This window comes from Morus notabilis, unplaced genomic scaffold, assembly GCF_000414095.1.
Source record: "Morus notabilis unplaced genomic scaffold, ASM41409v2 Scaffold761, whole genome shotgun sequence".
NCBI lineage: Eukaryota > Viridiplantae > Streptophyta > Magnoliopsida > Rosales > Moraceae > Morus > Morus notabilis.
In genome coordinates, this window is record NW_010357135.1 from 39,019 (window position 1) to 56,091 (window position 17,073).

General features: G+C 35.7%; 3 protein-coding genes across 4 annotated transcripts; 2 read left to right on the forward strand and 1 right to left on the reverse strand.

Annotated features, from left to right (window-relative positions):
• On the forward strand, positions 1–2,951 carry LOC21387000 (probable BOI-related E3 ubiquitin-protein ligase 2). Of its 2 annotated transcripts, XM_024166663.1 has the most exons (5): positions 1–342; positions 456–571; positions 1,583–1,944; positions 2,316–2,717; positions 2,810–2,951. In XM_024166663.1, the coding sequence occupies exons 2-5, from the start codon at positions 460–462 to the stop codon at positions 2,855–2,857; spliced, it is 924 nt and encodes a 307-aa protein (XP_024022431.1). In that variant the 5' UTR covers positions 1–342; positions 456–459; the 3' UTR covers positions 2,858–2,951. The 2 variants fall into 2 exon arrangements, with proteins under 2 accessions (XP_024022431.1, XP_010087677.1); XM_010089375.2 differs by having other exon boundaries at positions 2,316–2,951.
• Positions 2,952–4,675: 1,724 nt separating this feature from the next.
• Positions 4,676–13,564, forward strand: LOC21387001 (phosphoenolpyruvate/phosphate translocator 1, chloroplastic). Its single transcript, XM_010089376.2, has 9 exons — positions 4,676–5,236; positions 5,413–5,535; positions 5,626–5,778; positions 11,471–11,556; positions 11,686–11,770; positions 11,878–11,997; positions 12,325–12,393; positions 12,957–13,086; positions 13,182–13,564. Exons 1-9 carry the CDS (start codon positions 4,877–4,879, stop codon positions 13,256–13,258), a joined length of 1,203 nt encoding a protein of 400 aa, XP_010087678.1. The 5' UTR covers positions 4,676–4,876; the 3' UTR covers positions 13,259–13,564.
• An 846-nt stretch (positions 13,565–14,410) lies between these two features.
• LOC21387002 (transcription factor MYB98) lies at positions 14,411–16,661 on the reverse strand. The gene is made up of 3 exons (XM_010089377.1): positions 16,075–16,661; positions 15,810–15,936; positions 14,411–15,037 (listed from the first exon to the last, which is right to left on the reverse strand). The coding sequence occupies exons 1-3, from the start codon at positions 16,659–16,661 to the stop codon at positions 14,411–14,413; spliced, it is 1,341 nt and encodes a 446-aa protein (XP_010087679.1).
• Positions 16,662–17,073: the final 412 nt, after the last annotated feature.

A 17,073-nucleotide genomic window follows, 5' to 3' on the forward strand; every position in this document is an offset into this window, starting at 1 on the left:
ATAGAGAGAGAGAATATGAAAAGAAAGCTGATGAAGGCGATGAAGAAGAATTCCACAACCGCAGCAACAACAACAATAAGTCGCCGTACAAATGGAATCATCGGCTTTCTTCTTCTTAACCGCAACCACTCACCCTCTTTTCCACGTTCCAATTATTGCCACAATTCTTTCCATTTCTCTTTCCTTTCTTCCTCTCCACCACCACCACCACAATCACAACCACTTTCTCTCTCTTCCCCAACTTCCCTAACTCTCTCTCTCTCCTTCGCTGCGATCTTCCTCTTCGTGCTGGTCTTGATCCCCATCCCGATTCGCTCCGATCGGTTCGCCATACTTGTTGTGGTAATTGTTCTCTCTCTCTCTCTCTCTCTCTCTCTCTCTGTTGGTTTGGCGAGAAAGAAAAAGTTTCGAATGGTTGCTGTGATTTTCCGATGATCGTGGTGCGGTTTCTGTAGGGATATGTTTGGAGGTGATAACATAGATAGCAGTCCTGTGTTTTCTGCTTTCGTTGAGGAGAATCGGTTGCAGTACGATGCCAATGCTTTTCCTCAGCTGCAATTGTTTGGAGAGCGTGAGTATTGTGTTTTCCGAAGAACTTTGCTTTCATCTTTCGTTCTGTAGTTTTTATGATTTCCGGTTCGGTTATGCTTTCTTGACGATTTATGGCTGTGTTAAAAGGGATAAACAGAGTGATTGTTTGATTAGGTTTAATATTAAGAAAAATATGTTATTATTGTGTTTACAGATAGATTATGCGGCTAGATCTTTGGTAAAATAGATAATATGATGAATGAAACTTTGCTTCTATAAATATCTACATATTTATGTTGGTGCTAGTCGTCTCTTGCTTAATCTAGTCGGGTGGAGAAATAGAGAGAAGAAAGAGTATGGACATTTTCACAAGTAGTTGATGTCTCTAGCTTAATTTGATTTAGTTGGGGAAAAGAGATTTGTAATAATACTTCAAACTCTATAACCAGAGTTCTGTTTGTCCGAGTAATGATTATAATTCTTGGACTTCTATGTCGTTATCTGCTTACATTTCCTATTGATTGTTGATTTTTTATCAAAAAAAGTTGTTAGCTTTACTTTGCCAGTGTGTTTCGCCGACCACCAAACTGCGTTCTTTTTAGTTGAAATTATTTAGTATCATGACAATGTTAGAGCGCTGTCATAAGGGTTGTATCTTATATGCAACTTTTTTGGATCTTATGTTTCCTCTAAGCTGCTTTATCCTCTGGTGAAGAGCCACTATGATGTGTGGATCACGTGAGTTATCTAATCTCTTTTGGTTGGTTTTAGATTGTTTATGAAATCTTCTTGGTAGATTAAACGTTTTATTTCTCTCCGCCTTCTATCCTTTTCTATTACGTGTTTCCTTTTTTGTCCTTTTTTTTAGTAGGTTTTGGTTGCCTACTTGATATTACTAATATGTTTAATGCATTTCTCCTCTTTGTTGAAGCTTTTAGTACATTTGATTATAGTTGTTGGGTTGTGTATTTCGGGTACACTTTCCACACTTTTATATTTATCTATGTACTAGTTTAGTCTCATCAGGTAATGTTGCAAATTTTTTTCACAGTCCCAGGTGTTTGCGGTGTTGGTCACACAAATCATATGGCAAACAAGCATACTACTGCCACATGCAATCCAAACCATAGAACCGGGGTGGAAGAATCAATTTTCATACAACAAAAACATCTCATCTCTCTGAATAATTACTTACATCAAGATACAGCTGGTCAGTCCGGAAGCATTTTGAACCCAAATGCCGTGTCAACTGGGCTTAAACTTTCTTATGAGGAGGAAGAGCACAATTCATCTGTAACTTCTGCAAGTGAAAACTTGCAAGCTGTCCTTCCTGTTATTTCTTCTCTCAGTGATAATCTGAAGATTGAGTTTGATCGGCAGAGAGAAGAATTTGACCATTACATCAAAGTTCAGGTAATTAACGTTATACTGCAAACCAATTTGTGGTGCCATTTCCATGTGGGTCATTCTACCACTTTTTGAATACTGTAGAGAAAGAAGAAATGTTTGAATGCATGCGATATTTCATGCCATGTACAAACATATGTGTATCTTGGATTAATCTATAGTTCGGTAAGAGTGGCGCTCGTAAGTTTAACCAGCTTCTCAAGCTTGGATTGTCATTCATCCAACCTCTTTTTACTTAATACTAGCATGTGAAGCATTTCATCACAATGTTACTTGGGTTTTGATACAGGGTATGCTTTTGTGAACTGGATATGTATAAATGATTAATTGAGTAAGATTTATGACCACTTCTGGTACTGAAATATTTCAATTTTCAGGAAGAGAAGGTCCTCAAGGGTGTAACGGAACTGAGGCAAAGACAAACCGTTTCTTTCCTTAATGCCATTGAGAAAGGGGTTAACAGGAAGTTGAACGAAAAAGAAATTGAACTCGAGAACATGAAGTGCAAGAACAAGGAGCTAATAGAGAGGATAAAGCAGGTCAGTGTGGAAGTTCAGTCTTGGCATTACAAAACAAAGTACAATGAGTCGGTGGTCACTTTCTTGAAAAGCAATCTACAGCAGGTCATGGCACAAGGTGCCATACATGGAAAGGAAGGCTGTGGGGACAGCGAGGTTGACGACGCAGCCTCTTACACCAATGCAAACCGCCTCAGCATAATAGATGTTCCTGGAAGTTCCGTCTTTACAAAGAAGCCGATAAATTGCAGGGCTTGTAAGGTTAGAGAAGTCTCAGTCTTGTTGTTACCTTGTAGGCACCTCTGTCTGTGTAAAGATTGTGAAGGTTTTATAGATATATGCCCTGTGTGCAGCGTAATGAAGACTGCAACTGTTCAAGTGTACATGTCTTGAGGTTTTAATGGTAAAGACATATATATTTCGACGCACTTGTAATTGTCTTCTCAAAGTTGTATGAATTTACCTAATTTATGATGTTATGATAATTTGGTTCACTTTCATGATTTGCAAAATCGTTCTGGGCTGGTGATACATCGCTGTTCCTCCATTTCTTTCAGTGGGAAATTATTATGAGTGCTTCATTTTTAATGTTATCTTTGCAAATTTCCCTTTATTGTTCTTCTTTTTCTTTTGTCTCTTTATAGGTATCAAATATATATGAATATTCTTCTGTTCTGGAATTTTAAAAAATTGGCGCATCTGATGAAAATGACTCTTTTATGCATTTATAGACCAACCACTCCCGACAGAGATTAGGAGGAAAAGTGGGAATGAAGATAAGGCAAGCAAATGCAATTGCTTTTTGTGCTTGTGAAGTTTTGATAGTGATGTAGTGGACAAGCCTTTTGTTCTAATTTTCTCATTGAATTTAATAATACAAAAGGTTATCAATGCTCATTGGTTTAAATGCAAGAAAGGTTTTCACCATCTTTATCAATAGAGTATATTAGTTGAGTGGAATTAGAGTTAATCTCGTCACTTAGAAAGTCCAAAGCTAGTTCATTTTGTAATACATAGTTCTTTTAAGGGGTGCTCTTAGGCTTAGCATAATGAATCAATGATAGCATTCCTTGTAGTAGTATTTGGAGACCATTATTGGACCAGATGGCAGAATTCACTACCATGGCATCCAATTAATCTAGAATTTTAATTTGATTCCTAACAATTTCTAGCCAAATCAATTTTTTTTTTACCTACCCAATTTCACTTTAAACGGAGCTTGGATGAAAATTACCTGCGACAGAAATGATCAGAGGATTAATCAATAATTAGGAATTCTTGATTTTTTTTTTTTTTTTTTTTTTTTTGGGTGCGTAAAGAGGAATTCTCAAATGCCGGTCGTTGCAAATGACTTTTCCCCAAAAATAAAGACCCAATAAAAATCCAAGTCAAGTCCAATTTGCATTTCTCTACCTTCCAATTCTACACCAAAAACGTCCATTGCTGTACCCCACCTGGTTATTCTTTAACCGGGCGAAATTCTAATATAATTCTCACATGAAAAAAAAAAAGATTAAACAAAAAAGGCATGCTTGCTTTACCTACCAAATATCACGTTTGAATCTTTTGATTGAAAACAAAGGTAAAAAAATAAGAAAATTATGCAATAAAGTATGAAAAGCTACACCCTCAAAAGGATTAAAAAAAAAGAAAAGATACTTAATGCAAACATGACAGTTTTTAATTTAAAATTTATTTAAACTTCTGTTATGCAGAGTCAAATTAGTGTGTTAATGTAGCATTTTAAAAAGTATTATGTATTGAAGTATAAAATAAATTAACTTGCTATATATATCATTTCATATTTTTAAGGACCAAATATGGTGTTAACATTGACAATACAAATGCGATGACCATATTATATTCTTTTAAAGGAAATAATTATTTTTTAAGGGAGAGAGTGTAACAAGTATTTTTTTTTAAATACTATTGTACTTAAACGTAATTTTATTAATGGGTAATTAAGTAAAAAAAATTTCATTAAAAAAAGTGGGCGAAGCGCTCTAAAAATATTAGATAAAGATTTTTATTAAAAAATAAAAATACCTGGAACGTAAAAGGAAATAAATAAGTTTAAAGGAAATACAGAATATCCAACATATTTCAAAAAAAAAAAAAACAAAAAAAAAGAAAAGAAAAAAAAATAGAATATCCAAAATATCAGATTCCTCTATTGACCCCTTAAATTTTGATAAATGATATTTTAATATGACATTTTGAACTTTTTAGAGCCATCGTTACACAATACGGCTGCTAACAGCTTACCTACTGTCTCTCACCAAATTCAGCCAACGAACCATCCAAAAACCAGCCTCTCCTCTCTGACGGACTCTCCGAGGCCGTCTCTCTCTCTCTCTCTCCCCTTAATACTCCATCTGCGATCTTCGGATTTCTCAGATCTCAGCCTCCAGACCTCGAAGATGTTGCAGAGTTCAGCCTTCGCTCTCTCTGCTCAATCTCTGCTTCCATTGAAGCCTTGGAGAGCGTCGAACCCCAGCTTCGATCCGATACGCCTCTCTTCTTCTTCTGCCGCTTCGCCAAAGCGTCGCGATCTCAACAATGTCACGGTCTCTGCGCCGTTCAAGCTCAGGCCGTGGAGCTCCGTGCCTCTTGCGACCTCCGGCGACGAGGCGAATCGCTTTGAGGCTAGGGCGACTTCGGTGCCGGAGAGCGCCGGCGAGGGCGTCGAGTCCAGCAGGTTGGGGAAGACGCTCGTGCTTGGTTTGTTGTTCGGCCTCTGGTACCTCTTCAACATCTACTTCAATATCTATAACAAGCAGGTACCATTTTCGCACTTTTGCTCAAATTTATGTATAATCAATGTTGCTAATTCTCTAAGCGAAATGAAGATATATAGTCTCTGAGATCTATACTTGTGATAATATTTACTTCTCCTGATCTAAGCTAGAGAAAGAAAAGGAGAAAGAGAATAGTATGTAATACTTCTTGGTTGCAGGTCTTGAAGGTGTACCAGTTCCCAGTAACCGTCACTTTAGTTCAATTTGCCGTTGGTACTGTTCTCGTCCTTCTAATGTGGGGTTTAAATCTCTACAAAAAACCGAAAGTTAGTGGTGCGCAGGTATGTATTACGTTGCTGAAATCGTTTTCTCTGATATATTTGTCATCGATTTGGTCAAATTGATCCTTACACTGAGTGAATTATTGACAGCTCTTAGCAATTTTACCCCTGGCCTTGGTCCACACTTTGGGGAACCTATTTACTAACATGAGTCTTGGTAAAGTCGCTGTGTCATTCACTCATACAATCAAAGCTTTGGAGCCGTTCTTCTCAGTTGTCCTCTCCGCTATGTTCCTTGGGGAGGTGAGTTTTATATACTCTTTTTTGTCCTTGAATATCAGTTTGGATATCCTAAAATGTGTTTGGATTTTGATAAAATTGTGTTACTGCAATTGTTTATAATCAGGATATGCTAGATTTTAATGATTTAAACACAATCTAAATAAGATCAAAAACAATAATCTAGCCAAAAATCTAAAAATACCATATAAATTTATTGGGATTTAGGCATACAGAATGTTACCTCTCGGCAACGGAGACAAGCCGTTATGATCGCCAGAAAACATCAATGGGCGGCCGGCCGGAGTGGAGGACCTACAAAAGTGCAAAAGGAGGGCAAGAGGAGCATGAACTCCTCCCTGTCTCTCCCTCTCTGTGTTCGTTCGGCCACAACCCTAAAGCCACGCACACCCCCACGAGCACACCCACAAAAAATAAAAGGGTGGCTTATTATATAACCAGATAGGCCTAAGGGCTTTAAGCAATATTCAATAGAGAGGGTATTTGGTCCAACAGGCTGACCAAATATTATGAGATAGAGGGAGTTCATATACCTCAAGTGAGTTAATAAACAATTGTCCATCCCATAATGGACCGATATTTAGCAGACATGCATGTGTTAATTTACATTAACACAGTTGTCCATAAGATGTTTTAATTAATTACAGAATGAATTATTATGATTCCATCCACATAAAAATATTCCAACAGTCTCTTACTTGGACGACATAATCATACAACAAACATTCACTCATTACATCATAAGCATCAACTAAGAATCTTACATAACAAACACAAGCCCAAAACAATCATGCATAATAACGTATCGATAGGATACAATCATTATACATAATCAGACGCTAGAGATTCATTGAAGCATGACGACAACTTTAATATATGGATAAAAAACAATGATAGAGACTAACATCCAGATGTCTCTTTTCAACTCGTCACTTTGTCAACTAAAAATTGTGTCAACACAACATCACACATAAAGTGATAGATCCATGAATACGCATGTATAATTTGAGGCATAAGCAATCCTTATTAATAACAACATGTCACACATAAATGGCAGTGAACTCCCACTAACTCAATATAACTACAGGCTCCTTACAGTCCCGAGTGGGATGCGTGTTCTTAAAACACGTAATAGGTAAGCCTTTAGTGAAACTGCCAACATGTTGTTTATAAGCGTGTTTTCAATAACAATGAGTTATTTTTACAATTTCTCTTTACAAAATAGAACACACTATCATTATGCTTGAGCGGACAATGCTCCTGGTGTTCTAAGAGAAATATACTATTATAAACCTTTCACAACACAGTTTCATCCGGTCTAGAAATGGAGTGAACTTCTCCTAATGTTGAAACAATATTCCACAATTACATCACACAAATAGCCTCACGATACGCCACATACTCCGCATCACAGTCAAGGACGCTATGAGTGTCTATTTGACACTTTTCAACAAAGTAGCTCCTCCTTTTATCATTTATGCAGCCTGATTAATCGACATCACGAGATCCAACCACAACAAAAGTGTTGGTTTGCCGATACACAACTATATGGTATTTCATTCCCAGTTAATTCAGTAATAATAACAACAATCACTCAAGTACCGAATCTGCACGTCAACAACAAACACAATAATAAGACGTGTACATACTTGAGCATACATCAGGCTGCTACACACGTAAGCATAAGGGCCAACTTTAGCTGATCTCTCTTACTTTACCATAAGGACATTACACCTTTGAGAGTTTGTCACTTTAACAAACAATGCTTACTAGGAGAACAAGAATGCATATTGAACCTGTTCGAAACAAGATTAATATAGATTTTCTGAGACGACCAGAAAATGCACTTATCCTTGTCACGAAAAATCTACATGCCTAGAACATAAGAGGTTTTTTCAAGATTCTCAAACCAAAGTGACTAGGCGACATACTATTCGTCTCAACCAACAAGTCAATCATTAGGCGCGAGCAAGTTGTCACTAACATGAAAATAGAAACATGCAACTGCTCCCGCTGACCTTACACATATGCATTTATCAACAATGTTCTCCATAAAACTAATTTTAGTGATTGTCTCATCCTAAAATTAAGACACTACTGCCTCGGTGTTATCCATACACTCTCACTCATCATAGAGTTTTTCAACCAATTAGTGGAGTTAGGAAACACATCTACTCTCAAGGCTATGTCAGTTATAACACCACGAATTCATAAAGAGAGATCCACACTATTAATGATAACTTGTCCCATTTAGCGTCAAAATAGCGAAGATACAAGGATTGCTCAAGGCTAAAGAAAACAACAGGGGCAATGAACAATAGGCATGTAAAACAAGATCATGCAATTTGCCCTTTACTTAGCCTTCCCAATGATCCAAGCCAATATGATCATTGTGTGCTAGAGTCCCTTGAGCAAGAATAGAACTCTTTCGCAGGTAAGGACAATTCATCAAACATCACAACCAAATACATCAATCCACCACCGATAGGGTAGTAAAGATTATGCGGTTCATGACATCCAACAAACTTCCTTCACCGGTCTAAGCATCCTACGAAACAATTAATTATCGATAGGATAATTTAATTGCCCGTATGGATCTTAGTAATGTGGTAAATACATACATTTATCCTTAACACTCCAATATATTATTTGATCATAATATGAGTTTAGTGATTATGTAAGTCCACACATAATTATTCACAATATTCTCCCACTTAGACTGCATAATCAATGACGACATTACTCATATAATACAAAATGTCAAATAATAATATGTAAGCAAAAATTGATGGATAAAGACAACAAGCTTAAACTCCAACAAGACTCAAGCGTCCTACCAAGCAATAAAACTATCGATAGGATAATTTCATTACCTGTATGGACTTTCGGAACATAAACAACAAATTAAGTTTATCCATATAATCCCACAATTTATTATTTGATACTAGTATGTGAGTTAGTGATTATGCTAATCCACAAAAAAAATGTTTCTAATTTTCTCCCATTTGGATAGCTAATTAAAAAACATGATACTCACATACTACAAGATATCAAATAATAATGATAACAATAATAAATAAGTTACGGATAAACTTATAGCTTAAGCTTTATAATAGCACATGAGCTTCTAATTAAAATTTTCATTCTCACTTTAACACAAAAGAGACCATATATGCCTATACAAATAATTAGGCATTAAAACGTTGAACACAAAATGGACATTTCAAAATTTGAACAAACATCCATATTATATTATATGTCTAAATTTTATTTACCAAAATATCAAATTAAGTGGGAAAACAAATAAAATATGACCATATAATATGGAGTAACAAACATGCCCTAAAATTTTAAGTCTCAAAATAGTGAGAATTAAAACTACCCAGAAAATATATGAAAATTATTAAAATAAAAATATTTTATAGTAGCTCATGTGCATCCATGTAAGGAGTGTGTTCATCCCAATGTCCTTTTTTAAAAGGAAATGTTAAATTTTATGGGAGAGCTCTGTAACATAATAATCGAGACAATTTGACATGTTTAGACTCACAAGAGGCGAGTACATAAACATTTACTATTGTCGAATTCTCACAATTACATATGCCATACAATAATAACAACATAATATAAATTTTATGGCGTCAATCATCAAACAAATTGTATACGAAATGCCTAGGAAAAATTTGTTTAAAAATTGTGAGAATTAGCCACCCATAAAAATATTCAATCAATAATATAAAAATATTAAAAACATGATTTTATGGTGGCTCAAACCCAAAATAAATCATTTAATTGGGTAGGAAATGAAAAACGGAGCGCAACGGCGAAAATGGCGGTCAAAACGGACTTCGGATGTGTTCGTACGGACCGGTCAAAGTTTGATCACAAATTTTTTTTTTGTCCACATAAACGGCACGTCGTTTTAATCATACTGAAAAACAACGTCATTTATGTCAAAACGACACAAAACTTAACTTATCAAACGACATGTCGTTTTTGACCCAAAATCAAAACGCAGTTTCGTTTTTATCGTCCCTAACCTCCAGCTAGATAAAAAGTGACCCGAATGGACCCGCGACCCGACCCGGCAATATCTTGGCCTTCGGAACTCCGTTTTCGACGATTCAAAAGGGGTTTTTCTCAAGATTTCGTCCTCTTTTGATCCATAACATCAAAATGACCTAAAACCCTCAAAATCATGGGCGAAAATTAAAACCCAAAAACCGGCCATTTTCAAACTTTGAAACATAAAATCTGGCTAAATCGACCCACGAAACTCAAGAAAATCATCACCCATAAGCTATACTCGAAGTGGGTAACCTCAAAACAACGTTTTCTTCAGCTAAAACGGATTTAAATTTTGGATTTTTTTTCGCAAAAACGACATGTCGTTTTGGGGCATGTGGGAAACAACATGTCGTTTCACTAGCAGGATAGCCCCAGTGAACTTTGCAAACGACATGTCGTTTTGGGGCATATAGAGACGACATGTCGTTTCACTAGCAGGATAGCCCCAGTGAACTTTGCAAACGACATGTCGTTTTGGGGCATATAGAGATGACATGTCGTTTCACTATCGAGATAGCCCAGAACTTTGCAAACAACATGTCGTTTTTCACATGGATGGAAAAACGACATGTCGTTTTGATCTTCCCTGAGCTCTGTAAATCAGACCCGGTCGGATCTGTGACCCGATCCGCTGGAAAACTGAGCTCCGGTGGTCCATTTTTGACGTTTTTAGATGGGTTTTGCTCCAAATTTCATTCTCTTTGGTTTTCAAACATCGATTTCACTCAAAAACCCATAAATAGCAAAACCCCCATGAAATGCACGAACGTGCACAGCAAGCTCAAGAAAACGAAAAAAAAACTGCAGCCTCAAATCCAATAAGATAGGCTCTGATAGCATTTGCTAGATTTAAATGATCTAAACACAATCTAAATAAGATTAAAAACAATAATCTAGCCAAAAATCTGAAAATACCATATAAACTTATTGGGATTTAGGCATACAGAATGTTACCTCTCGGCAACAGAGACAAGTTGTTATGGTCGCCGGAAAACATCAATGGGCGGCCGGCCGGAGTGGAGGACCTGCAAAAGTGCAAAAGGAGGGCAAGAGGAGCATGAACTCCTCCCTGTCTCTCCCTCTCTGTGTTTGTTCGGGCACAACCCTAAAGCCACGCACATCCCCACAAGCACACCCACCAAAAAACAAAAGGGTGGCTTATTATATAACCAGATAGGCCTAAGGGCTTTAAGCAATATTCAATAGAGAGGGTATTTGATCCAATGGGTTGACCAAATATTAGGAGATAGAGGGAGTTCATATACCTCAAGTGAGTTAATAAAACAAGTGTCAATCCCATAATAGACCGATATTTAACATATATGCATGTGTTAATTCACATTAACACAATTATCCATAAGATGCTTTAATTAATTACATAGTGAATTATTATGATTATGGAAGTCCACATAAAAATATTCCAACTAGATATGGAGCTGAATAATTTCCATTTTTTCTTTGAATTCTTTAAGTTTCATTAATTATTTTATCTACTGGTGGTTTTTGCATGACTATATTTTTTTTATCACAAGCATTCACTGATAGAGTATAATTGAGAATTTCATGATTTTGATGCACAATTTTTTTTCTAAGTACACATTTCCGGCTTCTATTTTTGTATATTCAGTTGCCTACTCTTTGGGTGGTTGCTTCCTTGGTACCGATTGTTGGTGGAGTGGCATTGGCTTCGGTCACTGAGGCCTCTTTTAATTGGTAAGAGATAAGTTATTTATCTAGTTAATTTTCCAGAGAGAGAAGCTAGAGCATGTTGTTTTGATACACGAATTGTTTATTACAAATTCTGATATAAGAAATTATTTTTCTTAATAAATATTTGGAAAGGGCTGGATTTTGGAGTGCAATGGCTTCCAATGTGTCAAATCAGTCTCGTAATGTCCTTAGCAAGAAGGTCATGGTTAATAAAGAGGTAATACACTCTTCAGAGTTCAGATTCATATGTTAAATGACAATATTCTTTATTTTCATAATTTATCTTTTGAATTGGTTCTCAGACTAGTACTCTGTGTTCAACAGGAGGCCATTGACAACGTTACTCTCTTCTCAATAATTACTGTTATGTCGTTTCTCCTGTTAGCCCCTGTGACTTTATTCATGGATGGTGTCAAGTTTACACCAGCTTACATACAATCTGCTGTGAGTATTTAACTAGATCTAAAAGTCTCTTCCTTTTCTTTTTCCTTCCAAATGAAATGCACCTAAAAGAGACAATATTATTATTATATAGGAAGAAAGTTTTACAATGAACCAGGACATAGAACCAAAATCTGGAGAATTTACAGTAGGATAATTCTAACAACTCCCTATCATTAAAAGGCCATGAGATCTACCCATCTAGCAAATTTCACCGCAATTTATTCCTATACTTGAGCTGAAAGTCTTTTCAAGCCCTGCTGTGACTAGACTTTAATTTATTTATGGTTATGTACCCAACTTTCTTATTTGCGTGTCATCATATCACAGGGATTGAACGTTCAGCAAATATACTTGAGATCGCTTGTTGCTGCTCTCTGCTTCCATGCTTATCAGCAGGTAAGGCTTTTAGTAGTATTGAGAGGATGTTTGATAAGAGAGAAAAGAGGAGGGAATGGGTCTCTCCAAATAAGAGAAAGGTCCTCTCCTTCCTCTCTCTTTTCCTCATCTAGGCCTGTCTTTCTTTACCATTTTCTTTCCCTTTTACCAAAAATAGCATAAATATTTTATAATTGTGGGCCAGTGGCTTTGCTTGAGCTCTGCTTTTGACCCTCGTCCTCAAGATATTTGTGTTCGTGAAAATATGTTCAATAATCAGTATACCTTGTATGATTAGAGTAATCAGAAATGTTTGTGTTCAAGTCTATCACTGGATAATATTAGAAGCTTGTGCATTTCTGATTCCAGTTTTCTTTCTTTTTCCCCTCTTTAATGATTAATTTGTCAAGAAAAGTGAGGATTAAGTAAAACGCAAAAACTGGTAGAATATTTAATGTTTTCGTCTCTTTTTGAGCTTTTGAACATTCTTGGATTAACTTATTCTTTTTTTTTTTTTTTTTTGACAAACTTTATTTTGGACCATATGATGACAATACTTCCACTTAATGGGTTTAACCATGCAGGTATCATATATGATTTTGGCGAGGGTATCACCTGTTACTCACTCTGTAGGCAACTGTGTGAAGCGGGTGGTGGTCATCGTGAGCTCTGTGATTTTCTTCCAAACAACCGTTACCCTCATCAACTCCCTTGGTAAATCACTTCTTTTTTATGCTCTGTGAGAACATTTTAGAATCAAACTTCAGAGACTTGAACATTAACGCTTTCCAAAATTCAATCCATTTCAGGAACTGGGATGGCGCTTGCCGGAGTTTTTCTCTACTCGAGGGTGAAGGGTATTAAGCCAAAGGCGAAGACCGCTTGAAAGCCAAGCCTTAAGAAGCAATTTTGCTGCAGAAAGTTGTTAGATGAAGAAATTCTAGAATCTAGATCGATGCGTTCAATATATTGTTTGTAGATCAGGCAAGGGAACTGAGTTGTTTGGTTTACCTTCTTGCCTTTTTGTTGTTATTGTTTTTGTTCTCTTACTGCTTATCCAGCGGGACATTTTATTCTTTTGATGACTGGGGAGTCAACATACGGAAGAATTTTGTGCTCTACTTTCTAGCTGCGTAAAAGCCCGCTTCTCTGGTTCATCATTCGAATGTAATATGTAGTCTAATTCCCAAAATATTGTTTCTTTTCTTCTTTTTTCTTTTTTCTTTTTTGGATGTGCTTGGAAGAACTTTCAAAAATCTGGCCAACGCCATTGCCTGCAAAATCACTCCCGTTCGCTTCACTTGTTAGAGTTGAGAATTTGAATTGAAAAATAAACTTTATCTCTTTTATTCTTTTTTTCTAAAGTAAAAATTGTCGGGGTATTTTTGTTTTGGCCAAAAAATTAGTGGCAGAAAATTGGATTATGGAGAAAAAGCACGTACCAATCCTCAAGATATTAGATGCTCTTTTCTTTTTGTCCTTCTTTCATTGAGCTCTTTACACATGGGAGAATGGTGAAGTCGAAAAATAGCAAAAAGTTTTTTTTTTTGAAAATTTAGGAATAACAAAATTCGATATCATTAAAATAATGATCACGTAGTTATATAGTACAAAATTTGACATTATTTTATAATTACATGTAATTTTTTGCTATTTTTATAGTATTTTGAAAATTTTGTTAAAATTAAACTTTAAGGTATGTAATTTTGATATGTAGCGTATTCATCTCCTTTTCTTTTCTGGTGTTGATTTGCCCCTAATGGCAAAGCAGCTTGCCCAATCGCGTACATTTCTAGGCCGTAGCTGAAGAGTATGGTATCTTACATATGTAAATAGAGTATCAAACCAGCTGCAGTATACGTTTATTTGCTTATCATAACAACTTTATTTTATTTTATTTTTTCATAGCCATCATATTTCAAGACTCCAGGAATAGTAAGTACTAAGTAGTAATATTAAAAAAAAAAAAAAACTTTTAAGTTGAATTCATTTTCTATATTCTATGGCACGTCTTTCCTCCGAATTGCTCAAGAAATGGCTACGCATTGACCCCATTCACTTGGGAGATCATCTCCACCAAATCCATCTCCTTCTTCACCACTTCATCACCCTCCATCACTCGATGATGGGTATTATCCCCTGCGGACAGGTCCACAACAACTCCTTTCTTATCATCATGAGCACCAAAAGGATCACAAGTCATCATCTCATCAAGAAGAGAATCAATAGTACCATAGCGGTCTTGGAAGATCATCATGTTCTTGTCAAAGCAAGAAACCGGGTCCTCATCGAAATCATCGTAACTTCGAACTTCCAAGGTTGGAGGCTGATCATCATGATGAATTGGTGACTTGATGGAGTTTGTTGTCGTCGTTCCATTGTCGTCGTTGGCATTAACAGCAGAAGTGTTTCTCTGATATTGTCTTGTACTACTTGACGAGCCCAAGTTTAAGCTTTTGATGTAATCTTGAAGAAGAGATCCTCCAGGGCACTTGGAGCGACATTTTCGCTTGGAGAATTGTCTTCTTTTTGTAGCGTTCCAGTGATTTTTGATGGAGTTCTCAGTCCTCCCAGGCAATTTCTTCGCAATCTCTGCCCACTTGTTTCCTATTTCTGCATGAGCTTCAATCAGGATCTTGTCTTCCTCCTCACTCCATGTATCTTTCTGTAACATATATACATATTTTGCATGACATTATGTGCGGACAAATTGTTCAATATATATATACATATATATATATATATATATCACATCTAGTCACGATGATCACCGTTACATACATCATATACATACATACAGACGCTATTATATAGTTTTTCAAGTAAAACAATCATGAAATTAACATGTCAATTTGTCGAAAAAAATAAAAAAATTAATATGAAAAATTGCAAATATTGTTTGAAAATTAGTATAATGATGATCACTAATGGTGGAACGTATTGTCGCTACCATTTCTGCAATGCTAACACATTATAGTGCAATGCTAATTAACACGTTATAATGCATAAAAGTAGAACTAAGGTTTCACCCAGTAAAATATTATATGTAAAGAAAAAATTGTTGAATATATATCACCATCTAGTCATGATGATCACTATTATATACATGCACATTGGACTAGTAATATATTTTTCCAAATAATCAAGAAATTAATATGTTAATTGCCTTTCCATGAACTTCATTTTCTTTTCTTTTTGGTAATAAATTTGAGAGAAGAGTCCACTTATTTGATGCTCCTTTAATTAGTTAAAAAAAATATAATTAACATTGTGAAACTGCGCAATTATTCGAAAATTAGTATATATATTAACGATCCCTAATGGTGACAGTAACATATTGTAGCTACCATGCATGCATACTACACATTATAGTACATAAAATTGGAACTAGGGTTTAACCAAAGTAAAATATTAATAAGTAAAGAAAACTATAAAACCTTGATATCAGGCCTAAGGTGATTATGCCATCTCTCTCTACACTGCTTGCCAATCCTTCCAGGCAACATTTGAGCAATGTGGGACCATTTTCTCACTCCATATTCTCCTACCAGTTGGATCAAAAGCCTGCAGTTTTTATACACATGCATGCATGAGCAAGATTATATATTGATCAGAAAATGTTATATATTATATAAACATACAAATACATAACATAATATTATCAAAATTACAAGAAGGGAAAATGCTAACGTTAAACACTACCTATCTTCTTCTCCTGTCCACTGGCCTTTGACCGGATTAATCTTCTTGTGGCCTTTGAATGCCCTCCTTTTGGCTAAAGAATTATTCCTGTTCTTGCCTGTGACATGAACATTCTTGTAATAACCATTTTCTGCAGTTATGCATGAAGTTTCATCTGGTACGACAAAGTTCGAAGGCTTCGTTATCTCCTGGCGGTTTAACGGTAAGAAATTACTTAAATCAAAACCATTAATCCTCAGGTATTGATCTCCACTGAGGAAATTATTTTTTGTGACTTGGCCAAATGGATTGTAGTACTCATGATGAAAGCCATTGAGGTTCATAAAACTTACGCAAGAGAAAGTTTCAAAGGGTTCAATTGATGGGGTTTGGGGCAAAAAAATTGGATTTGAGGAAGACCCATTAACAAGATCATAATGAAAGTGATCAAGATGGTGAAAATCTTGAAGATAATTACCCTGTGGTGAAGAAGCCTCAATGGGAATAAGGGCATTTTTCATAAAGGGTTCTGTATAGTTCTCACATATTGAAAGTGATGGATGGTAGACATTATTGTTTTCCTTTACAAGCTCGGTTTCAAGCTCCATGAGATGGAGAGTGAAAGAAATAGTTAAGAAAATGGAATAAAGCTTTTTCAATCGGAATTATCACCTTTTCTGTTTCTTGCTTAATAAGTAAGGACGTGAAGGTTTTATTTTTATTTTTATTTTTCATTTTTATTTAGTTTTTATCGTGGGGGTTAGATAGAAAGATTGATCATCACCATTAATTCTGAATCATCTAATGGTCAAGGTTGCTTAGAAGAGCAAAGACTGTTGGACTATTAAGACTTAAATTCTTTTTTTGACCAACCTTTATTTTTCTGTTGGTTTTATTTATTGGTCTCATTGCAGCTGCAATTAAAATGATCATTAAAAGTTTCAAGAAATAGAAATGCCGTTATGCTATTTTCCATCCTTTAAATTTGGTCAAAGAAGTCCATTTTTTTTAAAGAAAAGA

Coding starts and splice junctions, on each gene's coding strand:
- LOC21387002 (XM_010089377.1), bottom strand. CDS start 16,661: ATGGAGCTTGAAACCGAGCTTGTAAAGGAAAACAATAATGTCTACCAT. Junction 15,937..16,074: donor TGGACAGGAGAAGAAGATAG/GTAGTGTTTAAC, acceptor TAAAAACTGCAG/GCTTTTGATCCAACTGGTAG. Junction 15,038..15,809: donor ACCTTAGGCCTGATATCAAG/GTTTTATAGTTT, acceptor TATATGTTACAG/AAAGATACATGGAGTGAGGA.
- LOC21387000 (XM_010089375.2), top strand. CDS start 460: ATGTTTGGAGGTGATAACATAGATAGCAGTCCTGTGTTTTCTGCTTTC. Junction 572..1,582: donor GCTGCAATTGTTTGGAGAGC/GTGAGTATTGTG, acceptor TTTTTTTCACAG/TCCCAGGTGTTTGCGGTGTT. Junction 1,945..2,315: donor ACCATTACATCAAAGTTCAG/GTAATTAACGTT, acceptor TTCAATTTTCAG/GAAGAGAAGGTCCTCAAGGG.
- LOC21387001 (XM_010089376.2), top strand. CDS start 4,877: ATGTTGCAGAGTTCAGCCTTCGCTCTCTCTGCTCAATCTCTGCTTCCA. Junction 11,771..11,877: donor AGGTCATGGTTAATAAAGAG/GTAATACACTCT, acceptor TGTGTTCAACAG/GAGGCCATTGACAACGTTAC. Junction 12,394..12,956: donor GCTTCCATGCTTATCAGCAG/GTAAGGCTTTTA, acceptor TTAACCATGCAG/GTATCATATATGATTTTGGC.